At 36.6% G+C, this 24,040-nt stretch overlaps 1 protein-coding gene across 1 annotated transcript; it reads right to left on the bottom strand.

The window, feature by feature from the left end:
• Nucleotides 1–9,463: 9,463 nt before the first annotated feature.
• On the bottom strand, nt 9,464–10,501 carry LOC122304642. The gene is made up of 2 exons (XM_043116902.1): nt 10,179–10,501; nt 9,464–10,058 (listed from the first exon to the last, which is right to left on the bottom strand). The coding sequence occupies exons 1-2, from the start codon at nt 10,499–10,501 to the stop codon at nt 9,464–9,466; spliced, it is 918 nt and encodes a 305-aa protein (XP_042972836.1).
• Between the last annotated feature and the right edge of the window lie 13,539 nt (nt 10,502–24,040).

Raw genomic sequence — 24,040 nt, 5'->3', positions numbered from 1 at the left:
CTCTCTCTCTCTCTCTCTCTCTCTCTCTCTCTCTCTCTCTCTCTCTCTCAAGTCCCATTTGAGTTTTTGGCCCCTCTGCCAGATTGCAAGGCTGAATCCTTGCTTTGCAGCGTGCTGGAAGTGAATCTCCTAAGCCCCATTCGAGTTTCTGACCGGTCGAGGGAGGAGGCATATTGCCAGAGGGAGGAGGCAGCCGTCGGGTGCTTGGGAGAGCTCACGGCATTCCCGTGCTGCTCAAGGACAACATATCCACCAAGAACACGGCTGGGTTGTGCGCGCGCGCTGCCAGGATCGAAGGTACCAGGGGACTCCGTGGATCCAGTTGTTTGTGGTTATTGTAAATGGGTGAAGTATATGCCTTTTGATTGCTTAATCTCAAGGGTTAAAAGAAAGTAAAAAGTTTTAACCTTTTTGTTTTGGTTTTTCTCATATTATAGTTGGATCTATGTTTCCGTTCTTCTCAGTTCTCACATGATACGGGTTTTGAACAAATCTTATTGTCTTTGAGATATGATATAGATGCTTGATGTTTCCTGTTTTTTATCTTTTATTTCGTCTCTGCCTTTGTTACTATTTCTTGATCTTTTATTTCCTTTGTTCTCTCTATTGATTTGGGTTTGTCTTTGAGTCCTTTGGCATACATGGTTCCTTCTCCAGATGAGGTGATAATTGCCAATATGTAAAGTTATAAGTTTTATCATACATACATGATTGGGCAACTTATTAATTTATTGGTCTGTACATACCTTGTTTCGTCTGGATGATGTGGATGACCCACAACATACCTTGTTTCATTTTATGGCCTTGGAAGACCACAGAAGGTTGCCCGGCATCAGGACATTGATCAATCTAGTGGAGCTGAAGATGAAATGTCTGATTGATTTATTCTAATCCAAATTCTGCTGCCTTGAAGTAAAAAGTTCCCAATTTTTTCAAGCAGGTAGACTGGTGTCAAGTGGACTGGTGTTTTATTGTGCTAATGCCGCAAAGATGTGAGGTAAACTAGTAATATATCTAAATGTATGTTCATTCCAGCTTTCAATTATATGTATAGACATATTTTTAGATTGTAGTTGGTTATGGTTGATATATAGCCTTTCTTCCTTTAATACCATGGAACAAAAAAAGTGAAAATAGGTCCTATCCTATAAAAGGAAACCAGACAGTAGAATTTTGTTGAGTTCTCTGTCGTGTTCATTCAAATCATTTTGAAGGTGCTTGGTATGGCAATTTAAGCATTTATAGTTTATTATATACTATTTTGTTGTCTTTTCTTTTCATATTTGAAACAAAGATTTTTGTGGACTCATTACTTAAAACTATTGTTCTTGAGAAATGATTGGAAATTGCTAATACTTCTGTATTCTAGCCACCAGCAGTTGACATACATACATACATTCTATGATGCAAAAACATGTTTTGTGATAGGTTGAAAGTAGACAAACTAATTCTTCAGTGGAGAAGGATGATAACAAGTCTATTGGCAACAGTGGGAGTACATCAAATGCATCACAAACTGTGCCAGTTGATTCTGAAAAGAATGATGATATGGGAAGTGTTTTTTCTGGGAAGTGTTTTTTCTGTCCGAGGTTCTTGATGCTGTTGTTGCGTACAGATTTTTCAAGTGTTGCTGATGCAGGTTGAAATCACAAGAAATTAGAATGTTCTTAGCAAATTAGTTCATGTTTTTTGTTGTGTATTGGAGTTTGATTAAAACAATGTAGGTGTTTTGTAATGTTCTTAGTAAATTAGTTCAAATAATGTATTATGTAGTAGATTGCATCGGGAATGTTGCATGCAATTAGTTTTTCATTTTGATATATTTTTATATAGGCTTTTATATAAGAAAAAATTATAGGCTTCTTAACAAAATTAACAACATTATTTCATGAAAATTTTGTAATAAAATAAAGGCTTTTAGAGGGGAAAAAAAAAAGCTTTCCAATATTATTTATGAAAAAAATAATAATAACATGTAGACTTTTCTCGAAAAAAAAAAAAAAAAGGGTTCGACCCGGAATTCGGGTTTTTTAAAACCCGGATGAATCCAGGTTTCGGCCTGGATCTAACCCGGGATAACCTGGTCTGGGTTCCAGTCCGGATTTAGAACCCGAGTTCCAATCTGAGTTGGAACCCGGTTGAATAGCCCTAGTCGTAGCATTCGGTTGCTGACAATAAACATCATTTTTTTAAAGAAAAAGATTAAAAGTTTTGAGCATTAGCCATTGCCCAATGCAATTTCAAATTAAAGAGAAATGCTTCAAAAAACATCTACATTGACTTAGCTAAACTTCTTAAATTTGAGATTTATGCTACAGTAAATGTAAGCTCTTTTTCATGTTTGGAGAGCTCCTGTATATGGACTATAAGAATATTTTATCATTTCTTTACCTTACAATTGCTCTGTCCTTCTCTTTATCCTCATTCGAACATAAATTTTTTTTCTTTCCTGGTTTCTTCATCTCATCGTGATGTTTTCTCCCATCCTTCTATTACTTCTAGGTTCTTCATCTTTCTGACCACCCTACAATTTTTTTTATTGAATAATTAAGTTGAGAAAAAAAATAGTTAAAAAATAATAATTTTATTTTTTAATAATTAATATATAAAATGTATTTATAAAATATTAAAAAAAACTTATCAAATATTATTAAAATAAATAATATTATAGTATTATTTAAAGTTAAGATAGCTAGTATAATGTGGACTAATCTATTTAGAATTCTATATTATAGCCAAAAGACCACATTGAAGTTTTATTTTAAACTTGACAATGGCTAGCCCATTGCCAATATTCTTTGGTAACAATGTAAAAGTTGATGTGACAGTGCAGGGGCACCTCAATGGGCGTAGCCAAGCTAGGCAGCTGCCTAAGAGCATTAGTAATGGATTATTTATCTTCATATGCAAAATTATATATTTTGAAGATTAGTTTTGAATATGAAAAAAATTTTCTATATTGGATTATGTATTTTTTGATCAAATAATAATAAAATAATAAAGAGAGAAAAGAGAAAAAAGAAAAGAGAGAAAATAGAGAGTTGGGAGGAGAGAGAAAAAACAATAAAATATAAATTGAAAAAGGAAAAAGATGTCTTCATCTTTGAATAAGAACTATACATAGTTATTTATAATTATAGATATGAATAAACTAATGCAAACCATTTTAAGGACATATTTTTCAAATTTAAAGATAAAGATAAAGATAAATAACTCATTACCAATACTTTAAGATATTAAGAAATTCTACAAATTACCTATTATTTATATCACAAACCTTATACTTATACTTACATGTTTTTAAAAAATGTAGGAGTATTGTTTATAAGAAATATGGATATTTTTTGTAGAATGTGGAATGTGAATTGTAAATAATAACTAATGGGAAGAATTATTTAAAAAAATATTTTATTCTTTTTTTCTAAAAAAAAAAAAGAAAAAGAAAAAAGGCCCGGACTTAAAAAGCGAATAAAAAAATGTTATGGGTTTAGCTCTCTACCTTGACAGTTGGCAATTGACATTGTAATATATATATATATATATATATATAATATATATATATATATAATTTGAAAAAATTAAAAGACATATGGAAATAAAATATTTTAAAATTTATTTATTTATTTGAAAAATTAATTAATTAATTTTTTTTTTTTTGAAAAATAGAAAAATGAGTAGACTACTTTTTTTAAAATTAATACAAAAAGTTCATAACTAATTATTTCATCTAAAAATGTTTAAATAACCAATTTTAAATAAGTTTCAAACATTTGTATTAAATAAAATGTTTCATTATTACATTCAAAACATAGAAGTTACATTTTTCGCCTAAGGCCTCAATTGGCATTGAGCCAATCCAATGTGGCAGCTTCTGATTGGATAGTGTAAAAGCCTTCGCATTCTGATTTTAAAGTTTTCCAATTTGTATAGCTCCTTCCCATATATTTCATCAAAAAATCGCATTCAACAGCTGGATCAATACTTCTCAACTAAAATTAATTCATCAAAGCCTCCCCACATTCGACACTTTGAAAAGATTTCTTTCTTTCTTTACAAGCTTTTATATTGATTTTTGTAGAAGAAAATATTCATAACTCTCAGTTGTGATAGGAGAAGGTTGTGAGAACAATCCATTGCCTTTAAGGTTATATATATGTGTGTGTAGGCTCAAGAGGTAAGAGCATCAGTTTCAGTGGTATAGTCTCTTTAAGTGGTCTTTTGGATAATAAATTGAAACAGTTTGTGAATAGTAATTAATTTTTAAAAATTTATGCGTTTTAGTTTTAAAAGTGAGATAAGATAATTTTAACTTTTTGAAATATATAATAGTTATAGGTCTCACCAATTATTGTAAAGTATTTATAATAATTGAGTAGTATTTCTAAATATATTTATATTAAATAATAGTAATTAATAAATTAGAAGTATTAAAATCATATAATTAATAGCAAAATTGGAAGAACTCAAAGGATACTCTTGGCCATTGTCGCATCTTCAGGTCGTTTGCAGCGGGAATGCTTCAATTCTCACTTGCTTTCAGGCATCGCCGTTGGGGTTGGCCTTCAACGGGATGGAGAGAGTTGGAACAGATTTCGGCAGTTTGTGCATGCAGCTTCGCCTTCTACGGATCGGTCTCGCCGTAAGATGCATGTTCGGCGTGGAATCGTGGATATGGAGTTTCAGAAGAAAAAAATTATGGGAAAGTGGGTTCTGCCGTATGTAGGATAAGGCTTACCTTTCAGGCCATGTTGTTTTTGTGTACTCAGGTTTGCTTTATGTACAGTACTTGAGATAGGTTGAATTCAGTAGATGAATTTTTAGGAACAAAAATGCTACTTTGAAACCTTATTTTGACACCTCTTATATTTATTTTATCTTTTATTTTTTTACTTAATTGTTAAGGAAGTGACTATTCTATATTAATATTTTTTTATATTTTTTAAAAATATTTTAAAATGATAAAAAAATATACACATAAAAAAATTAGAAAAAAAATGACTGGATGATTTTAGCCTAGTGGTAGAGTAGCACCACACTGTCAAGTCCATCTCCCACTTGGTTATATAAGCTGATGCTTAGTGCTGGGACCTTGGTGATTATAGAAGGAAGCATCTCTCCCAAGTGTTCTAGTCTCTCCTAGCCACCAGCGCGGTCGAGTCCATCTCTCTCCTAGCTATCTTAGTCGATGCTCAGCACTTGCACATTGGAAATTATAGGAAGGAACACCTCTCTCAAGTGTCCCAGTTTCTCCTCACCACCCTACAAGTTCAAGTCCATCTCCTGCCTTGCTATCTAACCTGATGCTATTCGTTTGCACCCCGGCGATTATAAGAGGAAACAAATCTCCCAAGTGTCTAAGTCTTTCCTCACCACCATGCGCGTTCGAGTCCATCTCCTACCTAGCTATCCAAGTTGATGCTCCATGTTTGCACCCCAACAATTATAGGAGGGAACACCTTTCCCAAATGTCACAGTCTCTCTTCGCCACCTAACACGGTCAAGTCTATCACCTGCTCTGCATTCACACCCCGACGATTATAGGAGGAAACACCTCTCCCAAGTATCCTAGTCTCTCCTCGCCACCCAGTGCAAACGAGTCAATCACCTGCTCCGCATTTGTACCCCGGCGATTATAGAAGGGAACACCTCTCCCTAATGTCACAGTCTCTCCTTGCCACCCAGCACGGTTAAGTCCATCTCCCACCTAACTATCTAAGTCGATGTTCAGCACTCGCACCGTGGAGATTATAAAAAGGAACACATCTCTCAAGTGTTCCAATCTCTCCTCACCACCCAGCATGGTTGAGTCCATCTCCTGCCTGGCTATCTAACCCGATGCTCAACACTCACACCGTGACGATTATAGGAGGAAACACCTCTCCCAAGTGTCATAGTCTCTCCTCTCCACCTTGCGAGTTCGAATCCATCTCTTGCCTGGCTATCTAAGTCGATACTCCACACTCGCACCTTGGCGATTATAGGAGGGAACACCTCTCCCAAATGTCTCAGTATCTCCTCACCACCTAGTCCATCTCCCACTTGGCTATCTAAGCTAATGCTCCACGCTCGCACAGGTGAACAACGAAAGGAACACCTCTCCTAAGTGTCTCATCTCTCATCGCCTCAACTCGATCGAGTCATCTCCCTCCTAGTGACTTCTCCAGCAAGCACCGAGTGGTGACACTTGTGCCACAACAACCGCTAACAGGTTACCTGGGAACCAATTTCCAAGCTCCACAACCGATGCACATGGGTCACCTTTTTTATCGAGTCGACGGGATTGATAACCTCCTAAGATAGACCTAGGGAGTCGATGACCACTTAAGCACGAGTTACTGTAAACAAACTCTAAAATCAACTCCAAAATGGAAACATCAAACAACAACTCACATCAAGGGGCAAGAATCCACCCAACACCCACAAGAATACACACTCTTTATTATAAGGCAAACATTCGCACCTAAGCTGAGCTTTGCGCTCGCCCCTAAGGCAGTCAAGTCATCTCCAGCCTAACTCTCAGCTTCGTGTTTGTAGTTACCATGGTCAAGTCATCTCCTACCTAGCTCTCCAAGCCAAGTTCCGCATTTGCACCTGGTGCAGTTAAGCCATCTCCCACTTAAATCTTCAAGCCGAGTTCTGCATTCAGATGTCTTCATTACTTACAACAAAGAAATGGAAGACTAGGGACCAATGCCTAAAATTTATTTTTCTACAGGTTCTTGCAAACTATCTTCGTCACAACTTGACTTGAAGATTCTCAATACCTTCTTATTGAGCAAGCCGACCTTAAGAATCGCAAGCATACTGAAGGGGATAAAAATGACCTAGGCCCAATATGACATCCATGACCCAGTCCATTGGCTGACAATCATTAGGAAGTAAGTGGGAAAAAATAGATGAGGGGACAAAGGCTAAGGAAAGGAAAACAAGGTGTCAGAGGGAAGTGACAGAAATGAGGAAAAAAGAGAAAAAATGGGGGTCGGGCATGTAAAAGTAGACAGAGAAGTGAAATAAAGCCGAATTCTTCACCCACCACTACTGGGGCTCAATATACATAGATTTGATCAGATGAAATAGAAGACTTCTAGGCAACTAAGGAAGAGAGAGAGAGAGAGTGCTTCTTGAACCTCCAAATAAGAAACTTCAACTTTAACTTCTCTGGTTTAAAGGAGCTCAAACCCCATTTGTACTATAAGATAAAAGAGACCATGAGTGATTGTAAAATACTTCCATTACAGTAGATTTTTTCCCAAACAACCTGTAGATGTAGGCCCTAAGCCGAATCACATATATCTATGTGTCTCTATCTCTATTTACAATTTTTGCATTTATTTTATATTCATTGCTATAGATGTACATACAAACACCATACCACTACTCCAAACTGCCATCATGGGCCACAAATGACATCAATCAGAGCTCGAGCTGCTACCGTAAGCCAGAAATGACTATTTCTCTCATTCCAACTTATTCAATAATTTACGTCCTTAACAAAGTTGATAAATAAATCTTTCATGAATAAATCTCATACATTTAAAGCTCGCAAACTGATAGGATTAAGTGCGACAAGTTAAATTTATCTTAAAGCTAAAAACAATTTGCAATCTGATGTATCATCATAGACCATCCGGTTCTTATAGACTAGTGATCATTTGAATTTCTTACGTTATCAAATCGGTCATTCCAGCTAAATACTTCTACTATTTTGTGGGTAAGTTCATATATTGGTCCTCAGGGTATTTAAAATCTCAAATTGATTCCTAGAATATACCTTAAAAAAACCATCCTATGGCTTGCACGATAATTCAAATTAATTCTTCCATCCAATTTCAATTCATTTATATACACTACAACAAAAAAGACTTTTTGGGACGATTTTACTTTGGGACGAAATGAAATTCATCCCAAAAAGTGAGATTTAGGGACGAATTTCATATTTCGTGCCAAAAAAAAGATGGAAGATGAATACCATTCGAATGCGTTCGAATGGTATAGTTAGAGACGAAATATTTTGTCCCTAATAATGAAATCGTTTGAATGTAATGTTTTAACGTTCGAACGGTTAAATTTAATTGTTCAAACGTAAATTATGGGGCTTTAAGTAAAATTATTATAGTGGAAAAGTGCACTACTGTTCGAACGTACCAATTTCACCATTCGAATGATGAATCAGCACTGTTCGAACGTGTTTTGTAATGTTCGAACGGTGTTCATATGTTTTTTTTTATAGAATATATTTATATTAAATAGTAATTATAAGAAATTTATCAATTAAATAATAGGAATATTATAAATCAATAATTAGTTCATAAAATATAAAATAATCCTAATTCATAATTAAATACTGAATTTACAAAACATAAAATATTGTCCATTCTAAAAACAAAAAATAAATAAATAAAAGCTAGAAAGTACTAAATCTTAATGAGAATATATAGTGTTCGAACAATATAATATCTGTTTGTCTCGTCTTATTTGAATGCCTAAAAATATGTTCAAATGGGGTATCGTTAGAATGGTTAAAACAATGTTCGAACATTAAATAATTGATTGTTCGAACGATGGGTAGGACATTCGAACGGTATGCGAATTGCACTCAGCAACAATGTTGAGTCGACTCAGCCATTGAATGATTTTTTGATTCCATAGATTTCTCAATAAAGTAAATTGAAAAAACTTAAATAGAGACTTAAATAAACCTTCCTATAATGGATTTAACCAAATTTACAATGAATATTGATGGATAAATTGTTTTATCGTAATTTAAACAAATAATCCAAGAAAAACCTATATTTAAACGGTAGAATAATTAGAAAAAGAACATATCGGTGTTTAGAGGAAGAGGTTTCAATTGGGTACTGTTCACAGCAACGACGACAACTTTAAATGGTAGAGATGGACGGTTATAGAGGAGAAAACAATGTTTTGAGTGTGGTTCGGCATCCATAAAAGTAAACGTCTGCGATAACTTATATACGCAAAATCGTTCGAACGGTTTTATTCAATATCTTTAAATACTATACTGTATTGTATAATATATTATACTATATGTTATTATATATATATAATATACTATAAGTTATATGATTTAGTATAACTTATAGTATATTAAACTAGTGTATATTGCATAACATATATTATGATATATTTATATATGTTATATAATATATACTAGTATATAATATATATAATATATTATATTATACTATAGTCTAATATCAATGATACTAGCATAGTATATTATATACTACTCTAATATTGTTGATACTATATATTTTAGTTATAGTTTAATTAGATGACACTATATATGATACTATATATATTTTATCTATAGTCTAATATATTAACATATTATATTTTAGTTATAGTCTAATTAGATGATACTATATATGATACTATATATATCATATATAAATATATATATATATATATTTTTGAAAGAACATACCTCTGTATCTTATATTCATTCATCTGTATTCGTTATAGTTTTGTCCTTCATTACATAGTATTGAATACCTGCAGGACCCTCCTCTATCCATATTTGTTCCCCATTTACAGTTAAGGAGAATTTTGCAAGAAAATGAGCTACTCTGTTACATTCTCTATATGTATGTATAACCTTCCACATTGGCCTGTTCTTCAATATATCCTTAACATCTTCTACCAGCTGACCATGCCATTCCCAATTAGTCTCAGGATTATTAACAGCCTTAACTATGTTCAATGCATCTCCTTCAAAAACTACCTCTGTCAAATTTAGACCTGCACAAATCCGCAATGCACACCATAATGCTTGAAGCTCAGCTACCAAAGAGCTACATACATTCTGCTTTTGAGAGCACACAGATACCATAAGGTCCCCATTCTCATTTCTTATCACTACACCTGCTCCCATTCTCCCTTTTTCTATTTTTAATGTTGCATCCCAATTTGCTTTTATTTGGCCAGTTGCAGGAGCTGTCCATCGACACAGGTCTCTTTGCCTTGTTCCAACCATTTGGCACCTTGCATTCTGTTTTTGAGCTTGCTGAAACTCAGATAAACTGGCTGCAGCTTGCCTGAATATCACATCAGGCCCTTCAAATTTATTCTAAAAAACAAAGAAATTTCGCCTTAACCAAATCCTCCTCAACACTACAACCATAAGCTCCAATTCCTCTTTTTGCATCTTTTCACACCAGTCTACCCATAACTCTTGCATATCTCTTTCAGTAGATGCCCACTTCTGCACTGGGCTTGCTTTGTCTGCCCATACATCCATAGCCCCACCACAACTCCATAGAGCATGTGTAACTGTTTCCTTCTGTAATTTGCATATTGGACAGAGATAATCCCTAATAACCTTCCTGCAAGCCAGATTCCACTTTGTTGGTAAGCAATTATTCAGTGCTTTCCATACAAACATCTTCACTACTCCAGGAATGTTCAATTTCCATATATTCTTCCAAATGTCTGTTACACCATTCGATACCTCCCCCTTCCCTCTATGCTTCCTACTCATCTCTAAGTGATATGCACTTTTTACATTAAACTGTCCATTTTTTGTAGGGGCCTATATTAACTTATCTGGTTTACCAGAATGACTGATTGGTAAACTGCAGACCAGTTTTGCCTCATCTTCATCAAAAATTTCCCTTATCATCTCCTCTCTCCATGTCTTAGTAACCCCATCAATTAGATCTTTAACCTTTGCATCAACTGGTAAAGAGTGTCTGGGAGATTGAATTTTAAAAGTAGACAGCTTAGGTATCCACCTATCATCCCATATATTGATATTTTCCCCATCACCAATTCTCCACACCAATCCTTCCTTTAATAAATCCAAGGAACCCCATAAGCTTCTCCACATAGTTGAAGGCCCGTAACCCAAATTTGCATCTAGTAATTTCCCATGCCTGAAATACTTCTCTCTCAGTATCCCTGCAGCCAAAGATTGTGGATTCACTAGCACTCTCCAACATTGCTTGGCCAAGAGAGCCTTGTTGAAACTCTCAAGCTCTCGGAATCCCAATCCACCACCATGTTTCCAGACCCCCATCTTAGACCAGTTTCTCCATTGTATTTTATTATCCTCTTTCTTATAGCCCCACCAAAACTTTGTCATCTGTGCTGCTATCTCCTTACATAACTTCTTTGGAAGTTTAAAAACACTCATATAATAAGTAGAGATGGATTGTATAACTACCTTTAGCAATACTTCCTTCCCTGAGGGAGACAAGAATTGATTTTTCCAGTTTTGAAGCTTCTTCCACACTTTATCCTTGACGACTCTAAAAGAGTTATACTTCGATCTACCAATTGTGATTGGCAAACCCAAGTATTTTTCACAACAACTCTACTGTCTAGCCCCCATCTCTCTTATAATTCCTTCCTTCACAGAAGCTTTGACTTTAGGACTAAAAAACACTATGGTTTTCTGTTTATTGAGGCTCTGACCTGAAGCCGCTTCATAAGTCCCAAGAATATCCACTATCTTCCTCCATTCCACCCAACTAGCCTTCCCAAAAATGATGCAATCATCTGCAAATAACATATGGGTAACCCTTAAGCCTCCTCTAGCCACTGCCACACCTTTTAGTTCTGAACTACTTTCAGCCTTATTAAGCAAAGCACTTAGTCCTTCAGCACACAAAAGGAACAAGTAAGGAGATAATGGATCTCCTTGTCTTAATCCTCTTGAAGGCACAATAGTCTCCCCTGGCTTGCCATTAACTAACACAGCATATGTGACAGATGATATACACTTCATTATCCATCCAATCCACCTTTCACCAAAACCCATCTTCCTCATTATTGCCTCAAGATAGCCCCATTCTACCCTATCATAGGCCTTAGAAATATCCAGTTTTAAAGCCATACTCCCACCCTTACTTCTTTGCCTTGAATTCATAGAATGAAGTACCTCATAGGCTGCAATCACATTATCTGAAATTAACCTCCCTGGTATGAAGGAACTTTGGCTTCTTGAGATAATAGCATCCATAACTTTTTTTAATCTGTTGGCAAGTGTTTTTGCTATAAGCTTGTACAACACATTGCACAAGCTTATTGGTCGAAAGTCATGGACAGTTTTTGGATCACTTACTTTGGGAACAAGGGCTATATAGGTATAGTTAAGAGCAGGATTCATCTCTCCTCCATTAAGAAACTGAAGCACAGCATTACATACCTCATCACCAACAATGTGCCAAAAGGATTGGAAGAAACAAGCTCCAAACTCATCTGGTCCTAGGGATTTTAGAGGTCCCATCATTTTCAAAGCATCTTCCACCTCCTCTCTTTTGAAGGCTTTTTCTAGGAAGTCATTCATCTCACAAGTAACATTTTCCTCAACTGTAATTGAGCCTTTATTGATCATATCTTCCTTTCGCTTAACACTCTTGTACACAGCTGTAAAATGTTCATGAAAAGCTTTCTCAATCTCTTCTTCCCCTTCTTTCAAGAAGCCTCTACTATCAACCACTGTATAGATCTTGTTCCTTCTTCTTCTCTGGTTTGCACACTCATGAAAAAACCTTGTATTCTTATCACCAAGGCTATACCAGTTCCTTTTTGCTCTCTACCTCCACTTAATATCCTCCTGCTCCAACAAACCTCCTACTTGCTTCTGCAGTCTCTTCAACTCTTCTATGTTATGATGCCCCAGATCTTCTTGAACTTCTTTTATTTTGCTTGTAATCTGGTCTATTTCACTTGTTCTCTCTTTATCTTTTCTTTCGAAACTTCTCACTAGCATTCCACTATAGAATTTCAACCTTGTCTGCAATTTCTTGACAAAATCAATTGACTGCTGTCCCCTGACCCATTCTTGTTTTATTTTCTCTTCACAATCTTCTTCTTTCACTCAGCTTGCCTCAAATCTAAAAGGAAACTGCCCCCTTCTCTGTCTCACCTCATTTCCTCTTGTTACAACCAACAAAGGTAGATGGTCTGAGCTCCTAGCTGACAAGCCCTGTACACTAGCACTTCTGAACATGTCCCTCCATTTATTATTTGCCACACATCTATCTAACCTCTCCTTTATGAAAGAGTGGTCATTATGCCTGTTACTCCATGTATAAAAACCATTTCTGCATCCCAAATCATACAGCATAGTGTCCTCTAAAGCTCCTCTAAATTGATTCATTTGAAGTTCAACTCTTTGTCGACCCCCCACCTTTTTAGTTTGAACAAGAATCTCATTAAAATCTCCTACCACACACCATGGTTCTTGCTCCCTAGGCTTTAACCTCCTCAGTAGATCCCAAGAAAACATCCTCTTCCCTGTCTCAGGATGGCCATAGAACCCAGTGAATAACCACTTTATGCCTTGTCCATCCTCATTAACCTCAGCATTGATATGCCAAGTAGAATAGCTCTTAATTTCCACTTCCTCACTGTTTCTCCAATACAAAGCCAATCCCCCTTTCTTCCCCACTGAATCTACAACAAAACAACATTTCATACCAAGTCTTCTTTTGAATCTTTCTAGTTTACTTGCTTTACTCATGGTTTCAATCAAAAAAACCATGTTGGCCTTATTCTCCCTTGTCAACAGACAAAGGTCTTGAACTGTCAGAGGGTTGCCAATCCCTCGGCAGTTCCAGCTGATAATTTTCATAATGCTAGGCGGTGGCTGCTCAGAAACCTGCATCCCATCCAACCTAAGTTTCTTAGCATCTTCTACACCCTCCTCTCTTTCTACCCAATCAGACCCTCTTTTCTTTAAAGTATTTGAAAATTTCATCTTACCTGAGGGTGGTCTACCTCTTGCCCTTCTCTTCCAACTAGCCTTCTTTCCTTCATGCATATTCTCCTGACTTCCTTGAACTGCCTCCACCACCATCTCCTCCCTTATTACTTCATCTTCACCTTGCACAGCTAAGTTAACTAAGATCAACTGACTGTCCTGCTCCTCATTCTAACTAGAATCCCCCACCACCCTCTCAACCTCTTTCACTACCTCATGAATTATTATATTATTTTTTCCACTTCCTCCCACACTCCCTTCCACCCCCTTTCCTTCCACATTGCTCCCTTCATCCTCCTTCTCCCTCTCCTGACCATCCATAGAGACCCCCACATCTTTTGAACTTGTGAATGACCCTTGAGTATCATCACTTCCAGATTCAGTATACATAGACTTTCTCTTCCTATCCATCCATCTACGATTCCCTGGAATAGCTCTCATCCAGACACCATATTGCAAGTCCCCTCCCTTTGACCCTTGCCTTCCCTTCTGTTCTTCCCCACAGCCCTCCTTTCCATGTGCAATTCTATCACAGTAATAACAGAATTTTGGTAGTTTTTCATACTGGAAAGGAATCCACATCCTCTTCCCATCCACATCAATAGTTCGACCCCTGGCCAAAAGCTGCTTCAAATCACATTCAATTCTTACCCTCAGCACTCTACCCCAAGCTACATCATCCTCCTGAACATCAATCTCTCTAACCAACCCTACAGAATCACCTATCTGCTTCCCCATCTCAATTGTCATGCAACTTAATGGCAAATTAAGCATATGAATCCAGAAGCTAACCTCATCGAAGCTTATTAGATGTGGTTGTGTATCACCATCGTAGTCCTTTAACACAAACAAATAGTTGTCAAACAACCAGGGACAGCCTCCCATAACTTTCACCTTATCCTTCTTCGATGCAAATGTAATAATGAAACTATTATTCCCAATTTCCTGAAATTCCATATGTCTCTCCACCCTTCATATTTTTTCCATTGTAGATCTAACCACCTCCCTCCCTATCTTCCTTTCAGAGCATATCTTCCCCACTACACTCCTCTCTCCCTTATCTCAAAACACTCCTCTCTCCCTTATCTCGAGCTTTCTCCATGGAAATACACTGCACTCCCACCGGCGTGTTCTCCTCCTCACTCAACTTCAATCGCTCCCAGATCCTTGCCATTTCCTCCATAATCGAACCTCTGCCTGCCTCAGCACACAGAGACACTCCCGCCTTCGTCTACAGCAGCAACCACCGTAGAGTTGAAATGGACTAACAAACTCCCCTCCTTCGTTTTCAGAGAAAACGGTTAGAGAGAGACTCAGGGTACTGTTGCCATTTATATATTGACCATATCTACTCATATAAAAGCATATATATGATATATATAATCTAATATGATATGCTCGATTATGTTATAATATGATATTACTATGTTACTAAACTATAGTGTCATCTAATATGTCTATATACATTAATGTTGTTCTTTTATTTAAAGTTATAGTGTAAAAAAATATATATTATTAAACATTTACCAAAATCGTTCAAACTCTTGATAATAAGCGTTCAAACGGAAAAATAATATTTTGGGGCATCTGGAACAGAGAGGGAATTTATAGTTTACCGTTCGAACAAACTATTTACCCATTCAAATGGGAAATTTTAGGATGGAAATTTTTGCCGCTTCTTAGTTTCACGTTCTAACGATTAGTAAATAACTATTCGAATGGTTTTATTCAATATCTTTAAATACTATACTATATTGTATAATATATTATAATATATGTATAATATACTATAGATTCTATAATATTTAATATATTATATTATATATATATAGTATACTATAAGTTATATGATTTAGTATAACTTATAGTATATTAAACTAGTATATATTGCATAACATATATTATGATATATTTATATATGTTATATAATATATACTAGTATATAATATATATAATATATTATATTATACTATAGTCTAATATCAATGATACTAGCATAGTATATTATATACTACTCTAATATTGTTGATACTATAAATTTTAGTTATAGTCTAATTAGATGACACTATATATGATACTGTATATATGATATATATAATCTAATATGATATGCTCGATTATGTTATAATATGATATTAATATGTTAGTAAACTATAGTGTCATCTAATATGTCTATATACATTAATGTTGTTCTTTTATTTAAAATTATAGTGTAAAAAAATTATTATTAAACATTTACCAAAATCGTTCAAACTTTTAATAATAAGCGTTCAAATGGAAAAATAATATTTTGGGGCATCTGCAACAGAGAGGGAATTTATAGTTTACCGTTCGAACAAACTATTTACCCATTTGAACGGGAAATTTTAGAGGAAAATTTTTGCCGCTTCTTAGTTTCACGTTCAAACAATTAGTAAATAACCGTTCAAACGGAAAATGTTCTACAAATACACGACAGAACCTCATTCTTGCTCTCCTCCTGCCGCTCTCAGTCTCTCATTCTCCCTCAATCTAGCCCCAAAATACTCCTAGTTTTCGTTTCACTCAATCATTCTCTGATTAATCCTTTATTTTTACTGCTTTTTGGGGAGCTCCTTTGCATTGGGTACACGGCACACTTAATCTCCTTGCGTTTTCATATCCATTAACCCATGTATGTGACTTATATTCTCATTTAGTTTGAATATGATATTTTGCAATGTTAGAAATTTGTTTGTTCTTGATATTATTGTTTGTGTTGTTGTGAGTTCGAGATTAATGGCGTTTTTCGTTATTAAAGACGACTGGAATCTGGAACATACTCGTTCGAATGGTTTAGGCTTACCATTTGAACGTGTTTGTTCAAATTTGAACATAGTTTAACACCGTTCAAACTTAAATTTATATATCAATATATTTACAATTAGAAATTAAAATATATAAGGAGAGTTGTCCATGATGATTATTCAAAGGTAGTTTAAAAATATTCAAAGGTAGTTTAAAAAAACTAAGTAAGAATACAAATAGTTAATACGAAATCTTAAAATACAAATTAATAGTCAAGATTTAAGAATACTTAAATAGTTAATTATAAATTAATAAAATGAAGTAGTTAAATTAAAATACTACTAAATCTTAAAATACAAATACAAATAGTTAATATTTAATAATATTTAAATAGTTAATTTTAAATTACTAAAATGAAGTATTTTAATTAAAATACTACTAAATCTTATTATTAAAATGCAAATAGTTAAGATTTAATTATACTTAAATACTTAATATTTAAATTAATAAAATGAAGTATTTAAATTAAAATACTACTAAATCTTAAAATACAAATACAAATAGTTAAGATTTAATAATATTTAAATAGTTAATTCTAAATTACTAAAATGAAGTATTTTAATTAAAATTAAATCTTAAAATTAAAATGCAAATAGTTAAGATTTCATAATACTTAAATACTTAATATTTAAATTAATAAAATAAAGTACTTTAATTAAAATACTACTAAATCTTAAAATTAATGGAAGATTTATGAGTAATGCATTCCGTAAATATAAGTTTGAGAATAAGAAAGATGCAAGCCACATCCCGTTGATCAGGATATCCGACTTTCTGAGTGGGTAAAACTTTATGACGTGTTTGAAGAAATATCATATCAGATATAATTAAATTAATTATTTTTCTTGTCCTAGTTGTCATTTCGCTTCACAATATTTTAATTTTTTTTGTAGCAGTGAAGTTCTATTAACAAAACAAATATATCAAAATTAAAGATTAATCACCATGCATGGTCAAGATCTTTCTATTGTCTCTATAAGAAATTGGTATTGCTATTTTTTTTATTGGATATAATTAATTATTTGGATGAATCATAATGACTTTATATCTTAACACATATTTATTGCAGTAAGATTCAGATACCAATTATGATTTGACAAAATTATATGCTGCATCCCACACTGATCGTAATTGAGAGAGGACTCATCCTGATGCATGCTCATGAAAATTATGTAAGCATTATAACATGTTTTAATTAAATATATTAAAATATTTATGATGATATTAATTATTTATCTTATTTATGTCTAGGGTAAAATGTTTGCCCTATGTGCTGAATCTGCATCAGATTAAAATTCCTCAACAAGTGATGTTGATGTTTTTACATAGGTCTTGGGTCAACGTTCAGGATATTTGAGGGGTTTGGGTCGTTGTGTAAAGCCTTCTCCCTCTTCCTCTTTTTCTGAGTTTGCATCTACGACCTTTATAGTGTTAGAGAATGCGAATTCTAGAATCAAAGAATTGACTGTAAGGTAATATGAGTTAGAAGCTCAATTGGCGAAACAAGCAGATATGGAAATGTGCATCAAACAACATGAAGAACAACAAGAAATTTTAGGAGACAAATGCAACTCCAAATGCAGCAGCATATGCAATAGTATAGGCTTCCAAGCAACTGATGGCTTTTGACGTATAACTTTTGGGATTATCTATTTATTTATGTATGAACATTGCTAGTACTGAATTACTTAGTTAGTTTGCACTTAATGCAAAATATTTGTGAGTATTAAATAGTTTCTAATGTATTTTACTAAATATTATGAATGTCCATTTATTTATTTTTATTGAGTTTAAATAAAATATTTACCGTTCGAACGACCACACACCATTCGAATGCCAATTATTAAATCATCCAAAAAATAATATAATCCAATTTATATTTGTATCGTTTGAACATGTCTTTTTACCATTCGAACGCTTGTACTGTTCGATCTGTTCGTCTATCGTTCGAACTCTTGTTCCCTTCGATCTGTCCACGTACCGTTTGAACTCTTGTACCATTCATTCTGTCCATATACCGTTCGAAAGTTCTTAGATTGTATTTTTGTTTGAACGTATTTCGCAATCGTTCAAACAAATTAATACCGTTCGAATGTAAATCTTAACCGTTCGAACGATATTTTGGGACGAACTTCAACCGTGACGAAAGAAATTCTGCGTTCAAACGCATTCGAACGGTTTCCTTCAAATTCATCCCAAAAGAAATATTTTGGGACAAAATGGTGATTTTTGTCCCAAAATATCTTCTGGGATAGTGTTGTTGGGACGAGCTCAAGACGAATTTTTTTCGTCCCAAAACATTTTTTGGGACGAAATACCTTTAATTTGGGACAAAATTTTTCGTCCCAAAAGACATATTTTGTTGTAGTGATAGAAAGAAAAAAGAGTAAGGATTAGTACAAGTTTCGAATAATTAAGTTTCAACTCTTTGTAAAAGAGTAAATCTCACTTTAAAAAAAAAAGAGACTTTTTTTTAACACTTCACAATGAAATCCACTTTTATCTTTTATTTTTTATTTTTTTAAAGACTACAAAAATATATAAAAAATGCTGTGGGAACCCTCATTCTTACGGCTTAATCTTACCATTATTTTTTTTTATTTATTTTTCCTACTTAAAAATTAAAGAAGTGATTCTTAATGAAATTATATATTTTTTTAACTTTTTTCTTAATAATTAAAGATATTTAAAAAATGTTTATAAAAAATGATATAGATATATAAAATAATAATAATAATAATAATAATAATTAGGGCTGAATTCGGTCCGGTCCTGTTGGTCTACAGGATTTTTGTAGACCAGACTGGACCAATTCGGTCCGGTCCTGTTGGTCTACAGGATTTTTGTAGACCAGACTGGACCAATTCGGTCCAAGGTTTTCTCACCCTGGACCAAACTGAAATACTATGAGGACTGGACCAGTCTGATCCCATTCGAGATGGTCCGGTCCGGTCGGTCCGTCAGTCCAACTATGTACCGTATGGACCAATGGCCCAATCTATGTATTTCGGCCCAACAGTGAAATCTCACTAATATTTTATCTAATTTTAAGTCAAAAAATACCAACAAAATATTTGAAAGTAAAATAAAAATAATTATAAAAGAAAATTATTAATATACAATAAATTTGAATAAAAGATTTTACTAAAAAATTTAAAAAGTAAGAAAAATTGCAAAAGACCCATGAATTGCAAAAGACCCATGACTTAATGTCTAAATTAATGGCTTGCAAAAGACCCATGACTTCATCAAAACCTCAATAGGCAGTGCCAGGCACCACTTTTACAAAAAAAAAAAATCCAAACGTTCATGTCAAATCCTCAAATACACATAAGTAATATTTATGTCAAATGAAATTTAGTACATCTAATTCTATGCCAACTAAATATCCATATTTCAAAAGAAAAAGAAAAAAATGCCAACTAAACATCTAATTCTTAACTGAACATCCAACTAAACATGCCAACTAAACATTCAAGAGTCCAAATAAAAGGAAAAAAAAAAAAGGTTAAATGTGATGACCCGTTTTTAAGTGTATTTTCGCTGAAATATTTGTTTTTATTTTAATTAATATATTAGCTATTTATTTTAATTTATTTGCGTTTTTAAAGTTGGTTTTTAATTTAATTTATTTTATTTGAGGTTGTGTTTTATTTCTTTTAGTTGTTTTGCGATTTTAATCTTTTTGGCGGTTTGTTTCGTTTTCCCGGAGTGAGGATTGGACCTCATCTCTTTTCACATCTTTTTCCTTTTTCTCTTTTTTCCTTTTTCTTTTTCCCTTCTTTTCCTTTTTCCCTCTTTTTCTTTTTTTTTCTTTTTTTTTTTCTTTCTCTCCTTTTCTCTCCCGCGTTCGGACCCCCCCCCCCCCGTGCTCTCTCTCTCTTCTCTCTCCTCACCCACGGCCGAACCCCTTCCCACCGTCGACCCAGTGCCGTCCGGCCACCGTGGGCGACACCTCCCCCACCATCCTCTTCGTCCACCTCCGGCGCACCTCCCCACCGGTTTCCTCCCCCATCCGGCCGGCCGTTTGGCCGGAAAAGCCCTCCAAAGGCCGCACGGTTTTCAGCTCGATCCGCCGCCGTCGCTCCACCTCCGGCCACCATTTCTTCACCACTTCATCACCGACCTCTTGCCGTCCTAACCCACCCATTTCCGGCCTCCATCGACCACCGGAGCAGCTCCCACGAGCTTGTTTTCCGATTTGCCCTTTTTGGCCATTTCCGGCCATTCCGCCGCCACCCACGGCCGTCCGTCACTTCCTATAGCTTCACAACCACCTCTAGACCATTCCCTATCAATCCCGTGTCCTAGTTTGTCCCCGTTCAAAAGTGGGTTTTTCGGACCCACGGCCACAGTGAATTTTCACTGTGACGTTGCTGTTTTTCCGCCGTTAGCAACGCCGCGAGCTTTCTAAAAATACCGTATAGCGCTGTAAGTATTTTCCAAACCCTATTTTCAGATTTTAATGTATATTGCTCTTTCAATTGTTTTATTTAATTAAGCATTTATTTATTTTATCTGTTGTTGGTTGTTGATTCCGGACTGAGTCCGAGGAGTTTCGGGGGTCGGATGGATTGAGGATGGAGTGTTTGTTTGGTTGGTTGTGACTGGTTGATTTGATTGGACCGTGTGGCGTGCGTTGCATTTTATTTGCGTACATGTGCGTTTTGCTTTATTTGTGTAATTCATGTTTATCAGCGTTTTGGTCTTTGGTTGCATGTGTCTCACGAGCCCAAGCCGGGATGGGTTATTATCACGGTGGAGCTCCTCTGGTCACTCGGGAGCGAATAATACTGAGTGACATCCCCTGGGTTGTCGCAGGGCGACGACCGGATCGCACGATAGGGTGACGATGTCGTGTCGACTCCGTGGTCCTTCTAGTGGCGGGGACTAGAGGATGGCCCAGATGGTTCGCGCTCGTGTCGTGAGTCTGGGCATCACTCGTTTAGGTGCCACATGCGCAGTCGTTACCTGCGGTGTGGTACAGAGCCATGTATACGGATGATCCCTAGGGGAGATCATGGTGTATGCGTAATCGGAACTCCTCTGGTCACTCGGGAGTGGTTAATACTGAGTGACGTCCCCTGTGTTGTCGAGAGCGATGACGGGAGCGGGGCTAGGGGATGCTTGGCTACGAACGCGCAGGGCGCGGAACCGGGCATCGCCCTACTCACCGACTCCGTGGCCTTTCGCTGGTGAGGGCTAGAGGATGGCCCAGATGGTTCGCGCGTGTGACGTGAGTCTGGGCATCACTTGTTTAGGTGTCACACGCGTAGCCGTTCTCTACGGTGTGGCACTGAGCCAGGGTGTGCGGATGATCCCTAGGGGAGATCATGGTGCATACAGTGTGGGTGTGGTATGGTTTTCGGTTATGATCTATTTTCTGGGAAAATGGTGGTTTGGGCCATTATCGGGGATAATGGCGAGGTTTGACTTCTTGGATGTTTTGTGGGCCATATGGGTTTTGGCGTGCGTGGAAAAAATGTGGTTTTGCGGGGCATGTGTTTAGGTTGTTCTTGCATGCATGTTGTTTGAGCTATATGTGTTTTTATCTGGTAGTGTTTGGGTTATACTTACCTGCGGAACCATTTTTGGTTCCGTAGCTTTTGGTGCAGAGTTCGAGGAAGAGGAGGAGGAGGCTGAGCCCGAGGATGCGGCTCCGCCGGGTTGCTGATGCTGTGCTTTTTATCTGTTTTTAAACATGTATTTGTTTTTTTTTATATAATATTTTATTTATGTACGTTTTAAACAGCTTGTATTACGTTAAGAAAAATTCTGGTACTTAGTTATGACTTTCTTTATCCGCTGCGTGTTTCTCTGTACACATTTGTTGCCTGACACACACTCGGCACCCGTCGATGGGATGGTGACCCGGGTTGTCACCATCCGGACGTCTCAATTTCCCCGTGTTCGGGCGTGGGGATTTGGGGGCGTCACAGGTGGTATCAGAGCAGTTTGGCTCTGGGTAAAACCACATGTCCCGTAGGTAGTACCAGAATGTTTTAAAGTTGTGTTTTAAAAATTATGTTAAGTATAGTTGTTTTATTTGTTTATTTGTTTGAGCTTGGTTGCTTGTTTTTATTTATTTAGTTATGTTTTAACATGCCGGTTTCTTTTGTTTCTTGTTGTGTTGTGTTGTTTTTGTTTATGTTGGTTTTGTGATGGTTTTATTTGTTTTCTTAAAGGAGGGTCAAGTGTGGTGTTGTGTCAGGAAAATGGGAAGACCAGGAAGACCAAGGAAAAATACTCAGGAACCGCAAGACAATACCTCCAGAGATGACTCCTTAGCCGAGGCAATAAGGCAGATGACGGAGTTTATGCAACAGAATATTAGGCCACAACAGGCAGGGCCCTGGCCACCACAAGGACCTTGGCCACAACAAGGGGGTCCTTGGCCACAACAAGGAGGGCCTTATCCACCACCAGGAGGGCCTTATCCACCACCAGGAGGGCCCTGTCCACCACAAGGAGGGTATTGGCCCCAACCAGGAGGTCCTTGGCCATATCAGGGAGGACCTTGGATGTATCCAGGAGGGTCCAGTAGCATGGTGCAAGCCGGATGCACCTATGAGCGCTTCCTAGCGCATCGGACTCCACACTTTACTGGAAATGAGGATCCTCTTCAGGCTGGAAAATGGATCAAAGATCTGGAGAAAACCTTTGAGGTGTGTGGATGCACTGAAGATCAGCAAGTACTCTACGCCAGTTATCTTTTGCAGGGTATCGCTTCTGATTGGTGGGATACCAAGAGGGTGCTGTTGGAATCTGAATTGGGATCTTTCGCTGCGGTGACTTGGCAGCGTTTCAAGAAGGAGTTCAATGACCGCTTCTTTCCCGCATCGGTAAGGAAGCAAAAGGCAAGAGAGTTCTCCAATCTGGTCCAAGGGGGCGCAACAGTGGAACAATACGCCCGGAGGTTTATAGAACTTGAGCGATTTGCTCCTCATCTTGTTGCCACTGAGGAGATGCGAGCAGATCGTTTTCAGGAAGGGCTACGCCCTGATATACGCCGTTTGGTGGTCAGCCATCGGATATCCACTTTTCAGGAGTTAGTGGATGTGGCCACCCTTATAGAGCGGGAAAATAATCTGAGTATGGGCTCCCCTCCAGGGCAAAAGAGGCGGAGTTTTTCTGGTGAAGGAAGCAGCTCGGGTTCGCCCCAGAAGTTTGTTCAGCGGTCCGGGACTCGACCGCAAGCATCCTCAAGTGTTCGCATGGGAGGACGTGTACCTGTTTGTGGAGTTTGTAATAGAGCCCATGTGGGCGAGTGCACTTCTGGTGGGGTTCGATGTTATAGTTGTGGCCAGCAGGGTCACATTGCCCGAGAATGTACACGGATAGCCCAAGGGAGCCGTGGAGGTAGGCGCGGTGGAAGGACCAACCCGAGGCAAACAGTGCAAGCTCGGGTTTATGCTGTCACACCCGGAGAGGTGGATGATGAGGCACCAGCGACCCATGATGCTGGAGTAATCACAGGTATGGATT

The sequence above is a fragment of the Carya illinoinensis genome, chromosome 3 (genome assembly GCF_018687715.1).
Source record: "Carya illinoinensis cultivar Pawnee chromosome 3, C.illinoinensisPawnee_v1, whole genome shotgun sequence".
NCBI classification, from domain to species: domain Eukaryota; kingdom Viridiplantae; phylum Streptophyta; class Magnoliopsida; order Fagales; family Juglandaceae; genus Carya; species Carya illinoinensis.
The sequence above is the reverse complement of the archived record's forward strand: the minus strand, read 5'-3'. Positions and strand labels throughout refer to the sequence as shown.

Excerpts from the sequence above, each read along its gene's own strand:
- LOC122304642 (XM_043116902.1), bottom strand. The coding sequence starts at position 10,501 with ATGAGTAGGAAGCATAGAGGGAAGGGGGAGGTATCGAATGGTGTAACA. Across the intron at positions 10,059-10,178 it reads CAAGAGTTATGGGTAGACTG|GCAAGCTGCAGCCAGTTTAT; the intron begins GTGTGAAAAGAT and ends TGTGATATTCAG.